At 40.3% G+C, this 19,105-nt stretch overlaps 1 protein-coding gene and 1 pseudogene across 1 annotated transcript; both read right to left on the reverse strand.

Moving 5' to 3' along the window:
• Positions 1-10,803: 10,803 nt before the first annotated feature.
• LOC117282101 lies at positions 10,804-12,332 on the reverse strand (annotated as a pseudogene).
• Positions 12,333-17,115: 4,783 nt separating this feature from the next.
• On the reverse strand, positions 17,116-19,097 carry LOC111861694. The gene is made up of 2 exons (XM_023846471.2): positions 18,439-19,097; positions 17,116-18,294 (listed from the first exon to the last, which is right to left on the reverse strand). Exons 1-2 carry the CDS (start codon positions 18,504-18,506, stop codon positions 17,742-17,744), a joined length of 621 nt encoding a protein of 206 aa, XP_023702239.1. The 5' UTR covers positions 18,507-19,097; the 3' UTR covers positions 17,116-17,741.
• Between the last annotated feature and the right edge of the window lie 8 nt (positions 19,098-19,105).

Below are 19,105 nucleotides of genomic sequence, written 5' to 3' on the forward strand. Positions count from 1 at the left end.
TGACCAGATATTTATTACTGTTTGGCATTTACGGTCTTGTTTTTGTGGGGCACCCTCTCTGACAAGAGGACGGGTGTGCCTTTTGTATATGCTGCTGGCCCTTGCCAGTGCAGTCTTTCTTGGGTCTCAGTTCCTAGGATCTTGAGATCATATTTTACTGTCTCAGATTTGAGACTTCCCTTTTTGTCGCCTCCAATGACTCGCACGGTCACAGTGGAGGTATTCGACCTCGCCTCCACACGAGGATGCTCTGTGAGCTAGTCTCTGAACTCTGTCCTGCTTGTAACCCCTTGGCATGGACCAGCAGAAAACACAGCTCTTCAATTGTGAACATTATCTAGCAACAACCACTGTTCGTTGTTTGTTTCGTGGCCATTGCCTAGGAACAAATATTGTTTAAGAGCTGTTCAGTATCAACGGCTGTTTCTCTGGATCCACAGTTCTTGGTTTGAGCAAATATGCCACAGTATATACACAGAATGAAATGAAATGTCAGTAATCTAAGATGAATGCATTTTATATGAATGTCAGTGAAAATTAGTATCAAATCTAACAGGTACGTTATCACATATTTATAGCAAAGTGCCCTCCTTCATTTATTCTAAACGTGGAAGAGTTAGACTTGCTGTTCTGTGGTTATGTAAGAAATCAGAGTTGGTATTGGTTATGAACAGAAGCACAAACTGTGCAGTAATAAAAATGCTCCAGATTTTGCTCTGGAAGAACTGAAGAGGACCATTAGAAAACATAAGTCAAGGTAGCCTCCATGTTGAACGATCATTACCATGACCTCAGAACCAAGTATGAGTGCCCATTGATGGCATCCAAAACAGTTTAGAAGGTACATCACACCCAGAGTAGACAACCTTGTGGACGTGTTTACTGGAATAGCAGCTGATCTTTGCCTTAATTTTGTGTTTAACAAATTAATGCCAGCCTTAAAAAATCCTTATGTATGTATGGTATGCTGTCAGTCGCAATGTGACTTTGACTTTGGCTTCGACATTGACATCTTCACAGTCCAAGTCCAAGTTGAGCCTTCGAAGTGTTGAAGTTGATAGTTCAGACAGAAATACACTAGCGTTCAGACAGAGTTGAAGTGAAGAAGAAACATGTAGAGGACATCGTACACGACTGTAACTGTACTTATGTGTGAGGAGTCAATAAAATTATTCGCTACATCAAAATCCACGTGAAGTTACCGAGGCAACACGTGACAACTGGTGTTACAGAAGTGGATTCGAACTTAAACATGAAAACACCACACAAAAAATAAATGGAACAACTACTGGAATTGCTGAAGGTCATGCAAGAGGAAATGTGAACTGGCTGTCATTGCAATTGTAAATGTCATCTGTATGTTGTTTAGCAAGTGCATTTGGTCTACATACTCGTAGTGTTAAGTGACAAAATGGCCGTGAGTGGCGAATCTGGAAGAATGTGGAGCGAGCCATTGTAGTAAGATTACAGCACTAAACGAATATTCACCTAGAAATGCGGTACTTAATATTAATATTGTAATGGATGCTCATGCATTTCACATTCTTACACACAGTTAATTGGACTTTAATAACAAGAATGAATAGATATTAAAAGAATGTCGAAATTTTGATGTTTAATTCAATATTTTGTAGCCTCTTACAAGACGCACGGCCCTCTCTACTGCTTTGATTTAGCGAGCTAAGGTTTTCTGATTGCAGTGGTCGCATGTTCTTACTGTAGTGATAATGGGTTCGATACCAACACATACGCACATGTGTGCCTGTATAATCTTGTGACAGGCCGATCCGCAGTCGAGGAATACTCCAGATCTATTTCAAGACAAGATTCCTAAAGCACTGTCCACAACCAAACCACACAGCGTCGAGTGAATTCTGAATTGCAGTAGGACGTGGAAATGAAGCAGCATAGACCAATTAAGACCATGCATTTGCCTAGAAGAAGCAAATAAAACCACGAAATAAGGCAGTCACAATAATTTGTGTCAAAGCAGGGATTCGAACCTGCAACTTTCTACATCAAACCCAAAAGCGCTTCCGCCTGAATCACCATGCTTGAACGCATTAAAATGAAGAGTGCTATGTTAAGGCGTATGACATAAGGGCGAGGGCACACCAGGGAAACTGGCAACTGCTACGCAACCGCAATTACCAAAAATTATCAGCCTGAGTTGAACAAATGTTACAGGATGGAGCAGCACACAGCAACTCATAGACTTCAAGAAAGCCTATGATTCAGTTAGGAGGAAAGTATTGTACAATATTCATATAGAATTGGGATACCAATGGAACTAGTTAATCAGATTAAAATGTGTTTAAACGAAACATATAGTAAAGTCCATGTAGGTAAACATTTGACTGATAAATTTCCTATCCAGAATGGTCTAAAACAAGGAGATGCTTTATCACCACTCCTTTTCAACTTTGCTTTAGAATGTGCCATCAGGAAGGTCCAGGGAAACCAGGTGGGACTGAAATTAAATGGGATACATCACCTGTTGGTCTACGCCGATGATGTGATTCTACTGGGTGATAACTTCAACTGATGCAAGTAAAGAGGTTGGTCTAGAAGTAATCACAGAGAAATCTAAGTATACAAGTATGTTGCTGTCTCGTCACCAAAATGCAGGGCTAACTCATGACATAAAGAAAGGAAACAGATGTTTTGAAAATGTGGCACAGTTCTGATATTTGGGAACAACAATAACAGATCGAAACCTGATTCAGTAGGAAATAAAAAGGAGATTGAACTAGGGTAATGCTTGCTACCATTCAGTCCAGAATCTTTTGTCTTCTCGTCTGCTGTTCAAAAACATAAAAATTAGAATATACAAAACTATAATTTTTCCTGTGGTTCTCTATGGGTGTGAAACTTGGTCTCTGCCATTAAGGAAGGAACATAGACTGAGAGTGTTTGAGGGAGTATATTTGGACCGAAGTGAGATGAAGTGACAGGAGGTTAGAGAAAACTGCACAATGAGGAGCTTCATAGCTTGTACTCTTCTCCAAGTATAATCAGAATGATCAAGTCAAGGAGGATGAGGTGGGCGGGTATGTAGCACGAATGGGGTAGACGATGAGTGCATATATGATATTGGAAGGAAAGAGACAACTAGAAGACCAAGACGTAGATGGGTGGATAAAATCAAAATGGATATAATATGGATAGGATGGGGTGGTATGAACTGGATTGATCTTAGAATGGGAACCAGTGGAGTGCTCTTGTGGACACGGTAATGAACCCTCGGGCTAAATAAAATAATTGGAAATTCTTGACGAGCTACACAACTGACGGCTCCTCAAGAAGTTGGCAGATCCATCGAGTTAGACAAAATTTACTTATTTTTCTCGTGTCTTTTAATATAAGTGAATTCCGTATCTGATAGGAAGAGCGATTCCTTTTGTAGAAAGAGTCACGGAAGGGGCCTTTCGTTGCCATGAAATGGAGCCAGTTTCTAGGGTTGCTTGTTTTATCGACCTGCATCATCCTACTCATATTACATTCATTCATTTGGGGTCTGCTACCCCTTGCCTCCTACTGTTCTTCCTACTAGTCCATGAAGTATATATAAAGTAAATGTCGTATCGCGTGTTCACATCAAACTGAAGAACGGTTTCAGTTAAAATTTCCCGTGGGATCAGCCACGTCAGTATATCGCTGAAGCTAAATCTGCATGTGGCAGCCGCTGAACCGTCGCCACTGATGACTTAGGGTCCTTTCGCACCGAATGAGTCCAGTCCAGTCACGTCAACGCCAGTCCAGTTCAGTCACGTCAACGCCAGTCCAGTCCAGTCATTAGGTTTCATACTGAAAACGTCTTTGTCAGTCAGTGATCATTCTTTCTCCTGGCCAGATGGGCGTGGAAATGATTGCGTTTATTATACTTAGAAGATTGCAGAGGAGGAGGGAAAGAAGGCGAAAGAAAATGTTTTGGATTCATCCTATTAACATGAAGAGAGATGCATTTGGTACTTTCAAACATCTGTTTCCAGATTTATTAAATGATCCAAGGAAATNAAACAATATGTTACACATGAAACCGACTAAAGCGCGTGTGACTTATGAGCGAGACGCACGAAGACTGGCAAGAAATTCAACCGGATGAGTCCTGGCCAGTCATGACTGGACTGGCCAGGATTGGACTGGGAAAGACGCGTGCAGTGTGAAAGAGATTAGGACATTTCCTTGTGTTGCTATGTGAAGCCAGTCAGATGAGTCAACGTGAGTCCGACGCGACTGGACGTGACTGGCTCAGACGGGCCCGGTGCGAAATCAGCCTTAGGAGCAGTGTATGTAACCGTCCAAACCTGTCACAGTTCTCCGTGGACGTTATGGTCCCCTTTAGCCTTTTCGGAAGGGTGAAAGGATTATTGGCGAAATCGATTTATTAGCATGTTATAACTTGTTTTTCATATCTTGGCAGAAAACAACTGCCTTGTTTTATTTACACGTAGTTGTGATGACCGGAAGAGGACAGGGACACCACGGGATTCAAGTCTGTAGTTTTCCGAAGATGTGAATTTTGTTTTGTTGACATGTGTAGCCGTCATAAAGTGTCTTCGGAAGGGTGTAACTGAATCCTAAACTAAAGAAAATAACCGCTCTCACGTGTGAGGTTCCGAGTTTTATAGCTTGGGAACTGTTTAATTCTCAAAGGACTTCATCCGATTGGCTTGTGCTGATTGCATGATGAATTTGGCTACTTAAAATCGGCCAATTGAAAGTGAATTCTTGTCTCGGAGAGAGGCCGTCGATTCATATCCTTAGGGGACGAAGCGAATCTCTCGCAGGTACCAGTCTTCAGAAACTTGGCCTTTCGAACTATTCGGAGGCAGACGTCATTGAACTGCGCTGTTTCTCTAAATCCCATAGCCCTTCACTCTGAACCGTTAAAATTTGATGATTATAATAAAGGGCCAGATTACTCTGTTCTTGCAAATTAAATTATAGTATTTCGCTTCTGAATAAATAAACAGTTTGTGGACAGTGAAGTTGTGTTGTTGATTTCGAGCAGCGGGCCGACTTCAAAGAGCAGTTTCCGGTTGCCTCAGTTATTACCGTAACACGATCCAGCTAGGAGTCAAGTAGTCTAGCGAAGTCGGCACCTAAGTACAAAGAAAGAAAGAAAGGAAGAAAGAAAAGGGGTCGGTAAGGGCAATCATTTGTCATTCAGCAACAGGGTGTCATGTGTTATATTATTTTTTATTAATATTGTAACGTGTGTAGTCACTGAAGACGCCGTTCGGATTGTTAACTGGTTTATTTAACAACCTATAAGTATCGGCTACAATTAATTACAACCTCTTGCGGGGTTTCACACTTTATAACCCTATTCGCAAATCTCTTCACTCTGACCTCAGTAGTCTACATGTTTTTACAGTACGGGAGCTATACAAGTCTCTCTGTATTACACACTTCCAATTACACACGCGTCCGGTTCTTCTTTCCGCGACGACTGCTATTCTCTGTGTCACTCCTGATCACACACTCACTCTCGCTTGCTGCTCAGCCGGCTTTTTATTCCGTTCGCTGTTGGCCGTGTAAACCGCGGCGTTGTGTGCCACGTCACAGTACGAAGCTATGCCAAGTCACAGCGGGAAGCTGTGCCACGTCACAGTGCCGGGGGGGGGGCGGATTGCTGACTCACCTGCTACGTCACCGTGGCCAGAGCTGCCACGCAACCGCTCGCGTGGGGGGTCCTCCATTGCGCAACATGTCACAATATAGTGCTAATATAGAGAAGAGAATCGCATTGTTGTGACATGACGCCTGAAAGGCGAAATAGCGGATCCAGAGAAATGGCCGTCACTAGGCTACAGCACAGTAAACACCATGCCAGCCTAGCAACAGTCAGGCGCGTATAATGGAAATCCAACTCTGAAAGGTGTTTTCTGTGCGGTTCGCGCTCACAGTGATGTCACCCAACTATAGAGTAACTGCAAGAACAGGTGTTTTCCGTGCATTCCGCCCCAAGGCTATATAAGAAGAGCCAGTTGTGGGCTTTGCTGCCTCCCAACCCATGCCCAAAACCGTCACATAGGTGTCGTCACCGCAATTTGACAGTGGCAGAAAGAAACCCCTCAACTCCTGATTTTTCCTAGCAACTATTTCTACTCTGTAGAGGTGTGAGAGGAGGAAAGATTGGATGGTAGGAAATTTCAAATGGCTTATTTCCACTTTCTCCTGGACCGACGTGTGGTCAGTGCCTTGGCCAACGATTAGCTACAGTATCTGTAATATAGGCCTATTACAGAAAAAGTATATCACATTATTACATCAGGTATCTGGAACTGTCAAAACCGAATTTCGCGTATTCCGCCCGATGTTAAATCTAATCACTTGCTCTTTATAAATTAGTTATCCAAATGTAGCAACCAGAAATTCCTTTCAAAATATTTCGGACAGCCCGACGTCCTGCGCACTATGGCGTTAGTATCCCCATCGTGAACATTCTCTCTCTGTCTCAGCACACTGACCTGACTTCGCCATCAAGACCATTCGAACTGTTGCGCGTGCCCGTTGCTACGTCACGTATTCCTAAGCCTTTGTTTTAAATTAACGAACACGAATGAGCTACATGGCTTTCATTGAAGTCGTTCTGTATGCCACTCTTTCCCTGATCGTATAGACTGCGAAACACGAGTCAGAGGATTCTCATTAAGAACACCGTCTTCTAGGATTGTGAGGCCGTTCTGTTTAGTACATAGGTATCAGTGTTTCGGGGGAACTTCTTGCCTCCATTTTCAGGATAGTATATTGATTGTGACCAGTGTAGATTAGTTACGAAGGAATTTCCAGTCTTCCATGTTCGTTGTAGAAGAGCGGGGGATGTCTCACAGGTATCTGGAAAAGTTTTGGGGTCTCCTTTTTCAGGGCAACTCATGGGAAGTTATCCGTGTAGTCTGTTAGGTGTCAATATGGAGGAATCTGCTGCTTCCATTAAAGTTTCAGAGGAAAGTTCTGTCTCCATCTTTAGAGTTAGAATAAAAAAGTGGCGCCGTGAATTTTACAAAATTACTCGACCCGAATCCCAGAAGACAATGACCTTTGTAGAAAAAATTGAAGTTGCCTGTGTCGCTATATTGACTGCGCTTCTCGGGCCCCCTCAATATTGCTTTTAGGCTTCAGATTGCGTTTAAAAGTTCTCGCCCATCTCAATATATATAGGTCCATACTGAAACAGAAAGCGTGATGATTTCTTACAAGGGTCATCGTTGAGGCTATTGATATTACATTAAAATAATTCCCACGGCCAAATCTGAACACCCAATATTGGAGTAAAAACAGTCTGTTCCTAATTTGTAATTTTCGTGAGAATTGCGACATATGAATTCTTATTGTGGGGAAAAATAATTATATTGTGACGTGTTGCGCAATGGAGGACACCCCTCCCTCCCCAGCGGTACAAGTCAACACCACGTCCCTCTCCCGCGGTGACGTATCACGCAACGCCGCGATTGCTACGTACCCGTAAACAATTCCCAAAGCGTTGCTACGTAACAGGCAGACACTGCGACTATATAAGGGAACTGCACAGCCGCCGAAGACAGTTCTCTAGTCATCAGTGAACCAGTTCTAAAGTCAGCAGTGAACGAGTTAGTGTGTGATCAGTAGGGGCCGGATTTTAATGCAAATGCATATTTCTTTCTTGCAACCAGAAGGTATGCTCGTTTGGATATATGTATGAATTACTTCATTTCTTAAAATTTGGACATGTTTTGATGGTGCATATAAATGCATATTTTACCTGTTTTATGAATAAGCATCATATTTTCGAAGATCTCTATTTATACTGCATATTTCCCTTTTAAAATATTTTAATATATTTTAATTTTATATTTTCAATTATGGTCATGTGTATACAAATTTTCTTTTCCGTATTAGAATATGTTGCATATTTGACTTAACATTTCGTCAAGATTCATGTTTCTGATGCATTACCCAGGACGGGACTTCCTCGATCCCTGTACTCGTAACTTGCATCATCCGCGTACCATCAAAGTGGCCGCGAAGAGATTAGTCGGAAGCGTCCACATGTAGCAGCTATCAACCTAATACTATTCACCCGATAAGGGACTTACTTAATTCCGAAGTCTCCATGAGATTCGTTACGCTTCTTCATTTGGAGCTGGGGGCCATTCACATTAGTGGTGACTAGGCTGTAGTTAAGTATGTTTAGCTTTCTGTAGTCATGCCGAAAGTGAAAATAAGTCAGAAAACTAAATTACATCTGTATCAGCGGAAGTTCGAAAGACAGATGATAGTTAGTTAGTTGTTTGGAGAGGGTGGGTTTCCCCATGCACTTATACCTGTAATGGTCCATTGTGCTTCCCTCTATGATTTCTACCAGTCTCTACAGCCTACCGGTATTGGTACTTACCATCAGTCTCGCCCAGCCAGCGAGACCGGCTCTACTGCCTGAGAGGTATCTATAGTGCTTTCCCCATCTACCAGAGGTATTAGAGACTGCTGTTGGGCGGGAAACGTCCGCAATTTGGCTCAGCGACCTCCTTTGGAGATATGAGGTTCTTTTACGTGCCATAAAGCTACGACATGGGACACACGGCTTAAAGTCCATCCCGGAGGATGCTTGAGGATCATATGCTTGAAGGATTGTAAAATAAATTCCAAGGACTACCGTGAAGAATAATCCTTGTATTCTTTGTGTGTGATTGTTTTCTAAGAGCCCATGGTGGGCCCATGTGACTGTTACTCCTGATGCAAGAAGGATTGCTGTGTTTAGTAAAGGAATTTGTAACGGGTTGAAAGGTAAGATTCCAGTTGGAGGTCAAGTTGACCCTAGTTCGATAGTTGGTGACAATCTTCTATGGAAGAATGCTCAGAAGAATGAAATGAAGAAAAATACTTCTGAGATGATAAATAGGATTATACCTCATCGTAACCCTTTGGTTACTTTCTTGGTGTGTAGGCCTCGGTATGTCCCCTCTCGTACAATGTCTCGTCACCATTGAATTATAGTTAAGATTATAATTAATCCTCCTATTGTCAATAATTCTTGGTTGTATTGATGGAATCATTTGATTATACCAGACATTGTTACTATAGCCCCGATAGCTCCTGTCAGTGGCCAAGGTCTTTGTTCCACTAAGTGGAATGGGTGATTTCTGTGTCTTGTCATTAATTTACTTCTCTGGAGTATAGGGTTCTTAGAATTGCAAATACATATGACTGGATTACTGCTACTGCTGATTCTAAGATTAGTAGTAGGATTTGTGCGAGAATTAAAACTCCTAGAAGAGATTGTGCGATGGTTGGCCCATTATTTCCTAGCAAGGTTAATAAAAGGTGCCCTACAATTATATTTGCTGCTAATCGTACTGCCAGCGTCCCCGGTCGGATAATATTTCTGATTGTTTCGATACAAACTATAAATGGTATAAGAGGCGTCTGCATTCCTTGTGGTACTAGGTGTTCAAATATGTGGTTTGTGTTGTTGATTCAACCAAATACTATAAATCTTAACCATAAAGGGAGAGCTAGTGTTAATGTTATATTTAGGTGGCTTGTTCTAGTGAAGACATATGGAAATAATCCTAAAAGTTTGTTGAATAAAATTAATGAGAATAATGAGGCGAATAAGAAAGTTCTTCCTTTATTAATTCTTTTTGCTCCTAGAAGGGTTTTGAATTCGTTATGTAGTTTTATTAATAGCGTACTTCACAGCAGTGGGCATCGGGAGGGGATTAATCATATTCTTATTGGGATGAGGGTTAGTCCTAGGAAAGTTCTAATTCAGTTTAAAGACAGGTTAAGGTTGCTAGTCGAAGGGTCAAACACTGAGAACAAATTTCTTATCATTTTCAGGTTAATATTTTCTTTGAGGGTTTCTCTTTCTCTCCTTTCTCTTTGGTTTTTGGGTTTATTGTATAGTAATTTAGTGTTGCGAATAAGATTAAGGTGGCTGAGAATATAATGAACAATCTTAATCATCTTATTGGTATTATTTGCGGCATAAAAAGGGTGCTCGTGGAGCTATTTTGGTTTGACATACCAATGTTATTTATTAACTAACTCTTTTCATCAGAAGTAATTGCTAATTTACTATTTGATGGTTTAAGAGACCACTACTTGCTTTCAGTCATCTGATGATTCTCTTACATTTGATATCCAGTTAATGAATGTATTAGTATTAACTCTTTCAACTACAATTGGTATGAAGCTGTGGTTTGCTCCGCAGATTTCTGAGCACTGTCCATAAAATAAACCAGGGCGATTGATAAGGAATCTGCATTGATTAAGTCGCCCTGGTGTTGCGTCTGTTTTGACCCCTAATCTTGGAATTGTTCAAGAGTGTAGAACATCGGCTGCTGTAACAATGATTCGGGTGAATGGTGTTATATATGAGTCGAATTCTACTTTAATAAAGTCCGAATATTCATATCTTCAATATCATTGATGCCCAATTACCTTAAGAGTTAATGTTGGCTCATGAATTTCGTCTATAAGATAAAGTAGTCGTAGGGACGGTATTGCAATGAAAATTAAAATGATTGCTGGGACGATTGTTCATGCTACTTCAATTATTTGGCCTTCTAATACGAATCGGTTGATATTTTTGTTGAGGGTTAGGGTGGTTATTATGTAAGCTACTACTGTAAGAATTATTAAGATAATCATTAGTGTGTGATCATGGAATGAAATTAATTGTTCTATGATAGGAGACGCTCTGTCCTGTAGATTTATGTTTGTTCATGTTGTCATTTCTAAGAAAAGCTTGCGAGCTTTATATGTGGAGCTTAAATCCACCGCACTTATCTGCCAAAATAGATTAATTAATGTTAGTTATTTTAGTATAACAATAGTCGGTAGCTCTGAATATCTGTGTTCTGCTGGGGGAAGATTTTGTAATCATTCAATTGAATTTCTCGTTTGTGTTGGGAAGAGAATTTGTCGATTTGTTCTCATTCTTTCTCAGACAATGAAGATGAATATAATGACTCTTACGAACGAAGTGGTTGCCCCGATGGAAGAGACAATGTTTCATGTTGTGTAGGCATCCGGGTAATCTGAGTATCGTCGAGGCATTCCTGCTAATCCTAGAAAGTGTTGTGGAAGAATGTTATATTTACCCCCACAAATATTACTATGAATTGTGCTTTTAGTCATTTAGGGTTTAAAGTTAATCCTGTGAATAAAGGGTATCACTGAATAAAGCCGGCCATGATTGCAAATACCGCTCCTATTGATAATACGTAGTGGAAGTGGGCTACAACATAATAAGTGTCGTGGAGAATGATATCAATTGATGAATTTGCTAGTACTACCCCTGTTAAACCCCCTATAGTGAATAGAAATACGAAGCCCAGCGATCACAAGCATGTTGCTCTGTATGATATTTGTGATCCATACACTGTTGCCAACCAGCTGAAAATTTTGATCCCGGTCGGTACTGCGATGATTATGGTTGCGGATGTGAAGTAGGCCCGTGTGTCAACGTCTATTCCTACTGTGAATATATGGTGTGCTCATACCACAAATCCTAAAAGACCAATTGCTAGTATAGCAAAAATTATTCCCAGATTTCCGAAAGCCTCCTTCTTACCTCTTTCATGGCAGATAATGTGTGAGATTATCCCGAACCCGGGTAAAATTAAAATATATACTTCTGGGTGCCCAAAAAACCAGAATAGGTGTTGGCATAGAATTGGGTCTCCCCCTCCAGCAGGGTCGAAGAAAGATGTATTAAGGTTTCGGTCTGTTAACAGCATAGTGATTGCTCCTGCTAGAACCGGCAATGATAATAATAAGAGAAGGGCTGTAATTGCTACTGCCCATACGAATAAAGGGATACGATCTGGTCTTATGCTTGTGGGTTTTATGTTAATTGTTGTTGAAATAAAGTTTACTGCCCCTAGGATTGAGGAGACACCAGCTAAATGTAGTGAGAAAATAGCAAGGTCTACAGATGCCCCAGCATGTGCAATACCTCTGGCGAGAGGGGGGTAGACTGTTCATCCTGTTCCGGCCCCTCTTTCTACTATACTTCTAGTTAGTAATAATGTCAGAGATGGTGGTAGTAATCAGAATCTTATGTTGTTTATTCGTGGGAAAGCTATGTCTGGGGCCCCTAGTATTAAAGGTACTAATCAGTTCCCAAATCCTCCGATTATAATTGGTATTACTATGAAGAAAATTATTACAAAGGCGTGGGCTGTTACAATTACGTTATAGATTTGATCATCTCCAATAAGAGACCCGGGCTGCCCTAGCTCGGCCCGGATTAATATTCTCAGTGAAGTTCCAACTATTCCTGATCAAGCTCCGAAAATAAAGTAAAGGGTTCCAATATCTTTATGATTAGTTGAGAATAACCATCGGCCGTAGGATAAAGGTTATTAAGTAGAGTGGCTGAGGTTAATAAGTGATAGATTGTAAATCTATAAAGGGGATTACCCCTCTACTAAAGGTCTTGTATTCATTTCTGTGATAGTAGAATGCAATTCTGAAGGGGTGGGGAAGCCACCAAGGCCTAAAGAAGTCTCTTTATTTATAGCTTTGAAGGTTATTAGTTTTTTTAACTTAAAGCCTTCATTAACTGATATTGATGGATATTGTACATATGATTAGGCCTATTATTGACACTGAAGATATCATGACCCCATATGTAATGGTTTTGTTTATCTTTAGTGTTTTGAGCCCCCATTTTGTTTCGTCATACAACGTAATGAATCTTGAATAACATATTCGTAAGTAATAATACAGCGTCACTAACGATATGATTACTATTATAGTTATAACTGGCCCTAGATTGTTTGTGATTATTGTTTGGATAACAGCCCATTTTGGTAAAAAGCCGATGAATGGTGGTAGGCCACCTAATGATAATAGGGTATATTATTCTATAGTAATAGTATAGTAGTAACTTCTATTATTTTTTTATATTGTTTGTCGTAGAGGGCCTTTTGATACATCAGTAATTTTTACTACTACAATTAGTGTTATTAGTAAATATAGTGCTATTAAAATGGTTATGGCCCCTCTTGGTTGGTTATATATCTTTCTTGTTATCAGTACGACTTCATTTCTTGTTGTGTTATGTGTTGTTGAATCTCTTCTGTTGAAGATGGTTTTGTTTCTTATTGCTATTGATATTAACATCATTCCGGCTGATGCAATTATTATTTTTGTCGATGATGTAAATATTTCATTTGATGCCAATCTTGCTACGTAGATAAACAGTACTAGTATCCCTCCAACAAAAACTATGAATAAGATATATTGGAATCAGAATCTTTGGTGTATTAAACTATGATTAAACATATCATTATTGTCTGTAAGAGCAATTTTCTTTTCTTTTCTTTTGTGGTATTTGGGTTTTTTCTTCTAATCGTAAGCATTTGTTGGCTACTTTGTTGAGATTAGAATTTATTGTTTTGGTTCTTTTTGTTGTTGTTTATTTTTATCTTAGTTCTTATGATTATGAGCTTTATTTTGTAATGCTTTTCTTGGTTTTTTCTGTGTGTGAAGGATCGTTGGGTTTGTCTATTTTGGTCTCTATAATTCGTGGGTTTGGTAATGATTTTTTTCAGTCTTATAGAGTTTTGCAATGTTAAGGTTTTTATTCCCTCTTTTTTTTAAATCCCTTTATGTTTTTTAACCAAGGGTTGATGGTTGGTGCATAGTTTATTTTTTGTGTTTACTTTCTTTTTCTTTTTTACCTTTCCTTGTTTTATATGTTGGGGAAATATTAGCTATATATTTGGTTGTGATTATCTTTCTTATGGTTTGATTTTGTTAAGATTTTGGATTTGTGTTTTGATAATTATGGCGAGAGAGCCTATTTTGCGTTCTACTTGTTATTCAGTTTGTTTTTGTTTTTTGTTGTTTTTCTGTTTTTTTTTTTTGTTTTGTACTTTTGGGAGAGTAGGCTTGTTTTCTTTATACTTATAAAGAAAACTTGCACTTATACCTGTAGTGGTCCATTGTACTTCCCTCTATGATTTCTACCAGTCTCTATAGCCTACCGGTATTGGTACTTACCATCAGTCTCGCCCAGCCAGCGAGACCGGCTCTACTGGCTGAGAGGTATCTATAATGCTTTCCCCATCTACCAGAGGTATTAGAGACTGCTGTTGGGCGGGAAACGTCCGCAATTTGGCTCAGCGACCTCCTTTGGAGATATGAGGTTCTTTTACGTGCCGTAAAGCTACGACACGGGACACACGGCTTAAAGTCCATCCCGGAGGACTTGTTCCCTGAATTTTTCCGCCCTTAAAAATTCGACGAGCTCCGCCGGGTATTTGAACCCGCGTACTACGAGTCATGAGGTGGGAACGTTACCTCTAGACTACGGAGGCCGCTTGGGACAGATGACAAGTACGGATAACGAAATTCTTTATTGCCGAGCGTGTGAGAAAACAGTTGGTTGTGAAAAACGCTTTCAAGTGCTTCAGCATTTGAACACTAATATACACAAAGAGAATATTAAAATTAAATCCACGAAAAGTGCTCCTGTTCAAAAATTGCTTAGTGAATTTTCTAATCATATTTTTTCACAATTTCCCTCTGATTTATGCGAAGCCTTTTTAGAGGCAGATATTCCACTGTGAAAACTGATCAATCCTACTCTGAGAAACTTCATAGAGAAGTATATGCTACCGCTCTAACGCCCTTTAGTTTCTGATGTTGGTTGGGTTCCGGTGGAAATGAAATCCTTCCTCAGGGTCGTTTACGGGTCTTGGATCATGAGACAAAGGGTGCTAATATTACACTGACACACATTACAATTGCTCACTGGTTTAATATATTATGTGCAGAAATACGTCTATCAGTAGGAATGACCGAATCAGAAGTCCTCCAGAAGCTCGGAATATATCGTTGAGTTTTGGGACATCAATTCTCCCACCCTCGCAGATATATTCCATCATTGCTTCTGATTCGATCATTCAAAAGGAAGGCGGGTATTACAAATTTAAATCCCCCAATACCCTTCTTACAAGTTATATATTCGAAGCAGCTGGTCCAGCGATATTCTCAACGATTCTTGAGACCTCGCTAGACTGCAGCTGCAAAGTGTAATATTACAGACGCTAAGCGGCATCCTTTACTCATAATATATGTATATATTTTTGCTTCACTTAACAACTGACACTATGGCGCCACTATTACGTGCCGCAGGGATATAAGTGTCAGTTGTTTATAAGTCGCTTACACCAAGTCTTGCTCTTAATATTCCAATTTAATCACTAGCTTAAATTGGACGACTTCATATACACAGTGCAATGTGCCGGCTGAATCTACTGTGCGCAAAAATTACGTGAAGCAGTGTTACGATCTTGCAACTGAAAGCATTAGAGATAAGATTAAAGATTATTTTGTGTGGGTATCAATCAACGAAACACAAGATCGTGAGGGACGGTTTATTGCAAATTGTATAGTTGGATCCCTTAATAAGAATGAACAATCTACCCCATATCTTCTTGCGGTAGAGCAATTTGAAACCACAAATAGCAATGAAGTTTCCGAATTTCTTATCAATTCCTTGAATTTACTATGGCCGAATGGCATTCAGTATGAGCGCGTATTGCTCTTTGTGACTGATGCCGCAAGTTATATGATGAAAGCCGGTACTGCTCTTAAAGTTATATTTCCAAATATGACACAATTGACTTGCCTTGCCCATGGGTTGCACCGTGTTGCAGAAACAATTCGTGCAAATTTTCCGCTTGTTGACAAGTTAGTGTTTTCTGTGAAGAAGGTATTTGTTAAAGCGCCATACAGAAAAGAAGCCTTTAAAGCAGTAGCACCGAGCGTTCCACTTCCTCCAGAACCATTTTTAACGCGCTGGGGCACGTGGCTGTGTGCAGCGAGTTATTATACCGAACATTTAGAAACAGTTAGGAATCTCGTGAATACATTTGATCCTAAAAGTGCAGCATCAATTCAAATTGCCCAAGATGTACTAAAAAGCGCAGACCTAGAAACTAATCTTTCCTATATATCTGCTCACTTCTCTCATCTTCCATTCGCCATTTCCTCACTGGAGGCAAGCAATAGCAATACTACTTTGTATCAGTCGTTAAGTGTGTTCCAAACCACTGTTTCCAAATTGAATTCGGTTCCTGGAAGAGTAGGTGAAGTAGTAAAGGAAAAAGTACACAGCATTCTTTCCAAAAATCCGGGATATGAACAAATTTTGTGAAATTGAAGAAATTTTAGGCGGTAAACGTACTGAACTGCCACGTAAAATATCACTAACAGTGGACAAATAGCGGCTTTTGTACATGCGCCCCTAAGTTCCTGTGAGGTGGAAAGAAGTTTTTCCCGCTATAAGGACATCTTACGAGACAGTAGGAGGCGACTAACTATGGAAAACCTAGAACATTTAGTAATTGTGAACTGCAACAGAAGAGAAGTTTAAAGTTCGGAGAGCTAAATGTGAGTACCAATGTTTTTTTTGAATTTGTAATGAAATACATTGGCTTTGTTGCATGATTTCTATTTAAGTATAGCTTTTTATTGCAAATGAACCATTCCGTGATTACATAAAATGAACTTAAATATTGATTTGTTGGTCTTAAAATAATGTAAAATCAATTTTAATATTTTGTTTAAATTTTTATGTGTATATTTTAGTGCATATTTCGGAAGATTTTCATGCATAATTGCATACATATTTAAGGGATTATAAGGGCATAAAAATCCGGTCCCTAGTGATCAGAAGTGACACAGTTGGAATGTAGCAGCAGTCGCGGAAAGAAGAACCGGACGCGTGTGATAATCAGGATAGTTTGTAATAAGTGAGTAATAATTGGGAGTGTGTGATACAGTGACACTTGTATAGCTCCCATATCGTAATTAATACGTGTAGACTACGGAGGACAGAGTGAACGAATTGAATAGGGGTACAAAGTGTGAAACCCCTCAACAGTGTTGTAATTAATCGTAGCCGAGACTGGTAGATTGTTAAATAAACCAATTATCAATCCGAACGGCGTCTTCAGTAACGAAACACGTTACAATATATATAAAAAAGGCCTAGACATTGACCATCAGGCGTAGGCGACAGATGTCAAACAGGTTTGTTGGCAGACCCATCTGCTGTGCAGAATTAGTACTATATGTACACTAGCGCGATCAGTGCGATCAGTGCTCTCTGTCTTCTCGGTCTTCTATGTGTCGCCTATGGTACCAAGGCCACAAGTGACGCAAGTGACCACCACCACAGCGAGTAGGCGTAACTGTTGCATCTGTGTTACCGGATACTAAGTTTTTAATGGAAGTGTGTAAGTTTTGGGTATTCCTTGGGGAATCATTAAGTTTCCTCATATTTTTACAAATTATGGTGTACGTGATATTATTCCGCAGTTGCAAGTTTTAGTTGGGATTCAGCTAGACTTCGGAGCGACCATTCTGAGGGTTATGCTTGTAGTAGAATAGGCTCCCACACACAGACGCGATACGATTCGGGACGATATAGCACTCGGGACGAAAGCGGCTGTTTACCGAGTGGGCCGCGCACACAGACGCGACACTCGGAACTCGGGAATCTTTGACACCCGATAACCAGTTGGCCATGACTCACACTCAATCAGTATCTTTACGTACGTGAAATGACATGGGTAGCCAAATGGAACAAATAATAGAGTTCGTCAAAGAAAATGCTTTATTGTACGATACTCGTCATCCGATGTACAAGGATTCACGTGCTAAGGATAGAAAGTGGAAGGAATTGGCTGTTACAATGAACAGAGACAGCAAGTAGAAAAATCTGCATATATTTATATAGGGTTAAGTATACAGTAACTGTGGGCATTCTTAGTGTAGGCTATGCACCAGTTCCGTTCACTAACACGAATTCCTGGGGCAGTCATCAAGTTGAAGTACGCAACAAACCGCTCTCTAATGGCGTAGCTAACGTTTGCCGCCATTGGGAGACGTAAAGGCTGGATAGGGAACATTTCTCCTTCCAATGGCTCCACTCGTAGCAGTTCTTCCCTGTACTTTTCATCACAGTTTTTGAGACTTAGAAAATTATGAAGCAAACACGCTGCTGATACAATGTGTTTTATATTTCCTCCTTTCAGTTCTATGGGTCTCAAAAAAATCCTCCACTTAATGGCAAGAATAGGCCTCCGGCAATTGGTATATTGTTTAATGATATCTTCTTGCCCGATGGCTCTCAGGATTTCATCAAACCTCTCAATTTTCATCCTGAAATATATGTAGAACCGTTTTTCGTCCTTCAGGAGTTGAGGTATCAATGTATAAAACTCACCCAGTTCCTCTCTTGACAAGTTTATATCATGAACCCAAGTGATTCGTCTCTTTCGCCTAAAATAGGAACACACAGCAATCATTTATACATACTTAATTAGAGACTCGTTATGGAATTGTAAATATTTGTACATATATGTGACATACTGAATATGTGGAGGAAAGGAACTACACAGATTTAATGTTCAGTAAAATACTTACCGGGATTCACCTTCGTCTTCGTCAAGAGCGACAGCTAAAAGCAAAACTTCCCCCAAAGACGGATCCATGACTATTTACCGCTGCGATACCGAGCGGTCTACCGAGTGCGCTTGGTAGACCGAAATACCGAGGCGATATACCGACTGCGATAATATCGCGCTCCTCGGAGTACCGCGCCAGTGTGCGGACCTCCATTTACCGCAATGTAATTAGATATCGTCCCGTACCGTACCGAGCTGAGTATCGCGTCTGTGTGTGGGAGCCTTAAACATTTTTTACTGTTTTATGCCCTTTCTCGCCTCTTACACATGACAATCCGACTAGCAAAGGAAGTCGTGATAGGTGATGGCCTATATTGAACTGGTTGAAGTTGCAGGGCATAATACAAAAGCATTTTTGGGGCTCTGCAATGTAAATTTTTAGAGTAGCTTTGCTGTTTCTAGGACGTAAACCCGTGCAGTCTGGTACCTACTTACCGACAGTTTGGTAGGAAGAGATTCACGCAAAATGGGGGAACTAGCTGCCTTCGAAACTGAGCAACACTTTGCTTCATAAACCCTGCCAGTCTCTGCTGTGAGAACAAAGAAATGCACATCAGAGTGTGTTTGTTCACAGTAATTAGTATGTTTTCTTACAGACGTGGGCAAATATTCAGAGCTAGGTACTT

This window comes from Cryptotermes secundus, unplaced genomic scaffold, assembly GCF_002891405.2.
Source record: "Cryptotermes secundus unplaced genomic scaffold, Csec_1.0 scaffold201, whole genome shotgun sequence".
In the NCBI taxonomy this organism is placed as follows: Eukaryota; Metazoa; Arthropoda; class Insecta; order Blattodea; family Kalotermitidae; genus Cryptotermes; species Cryptotermes secundus.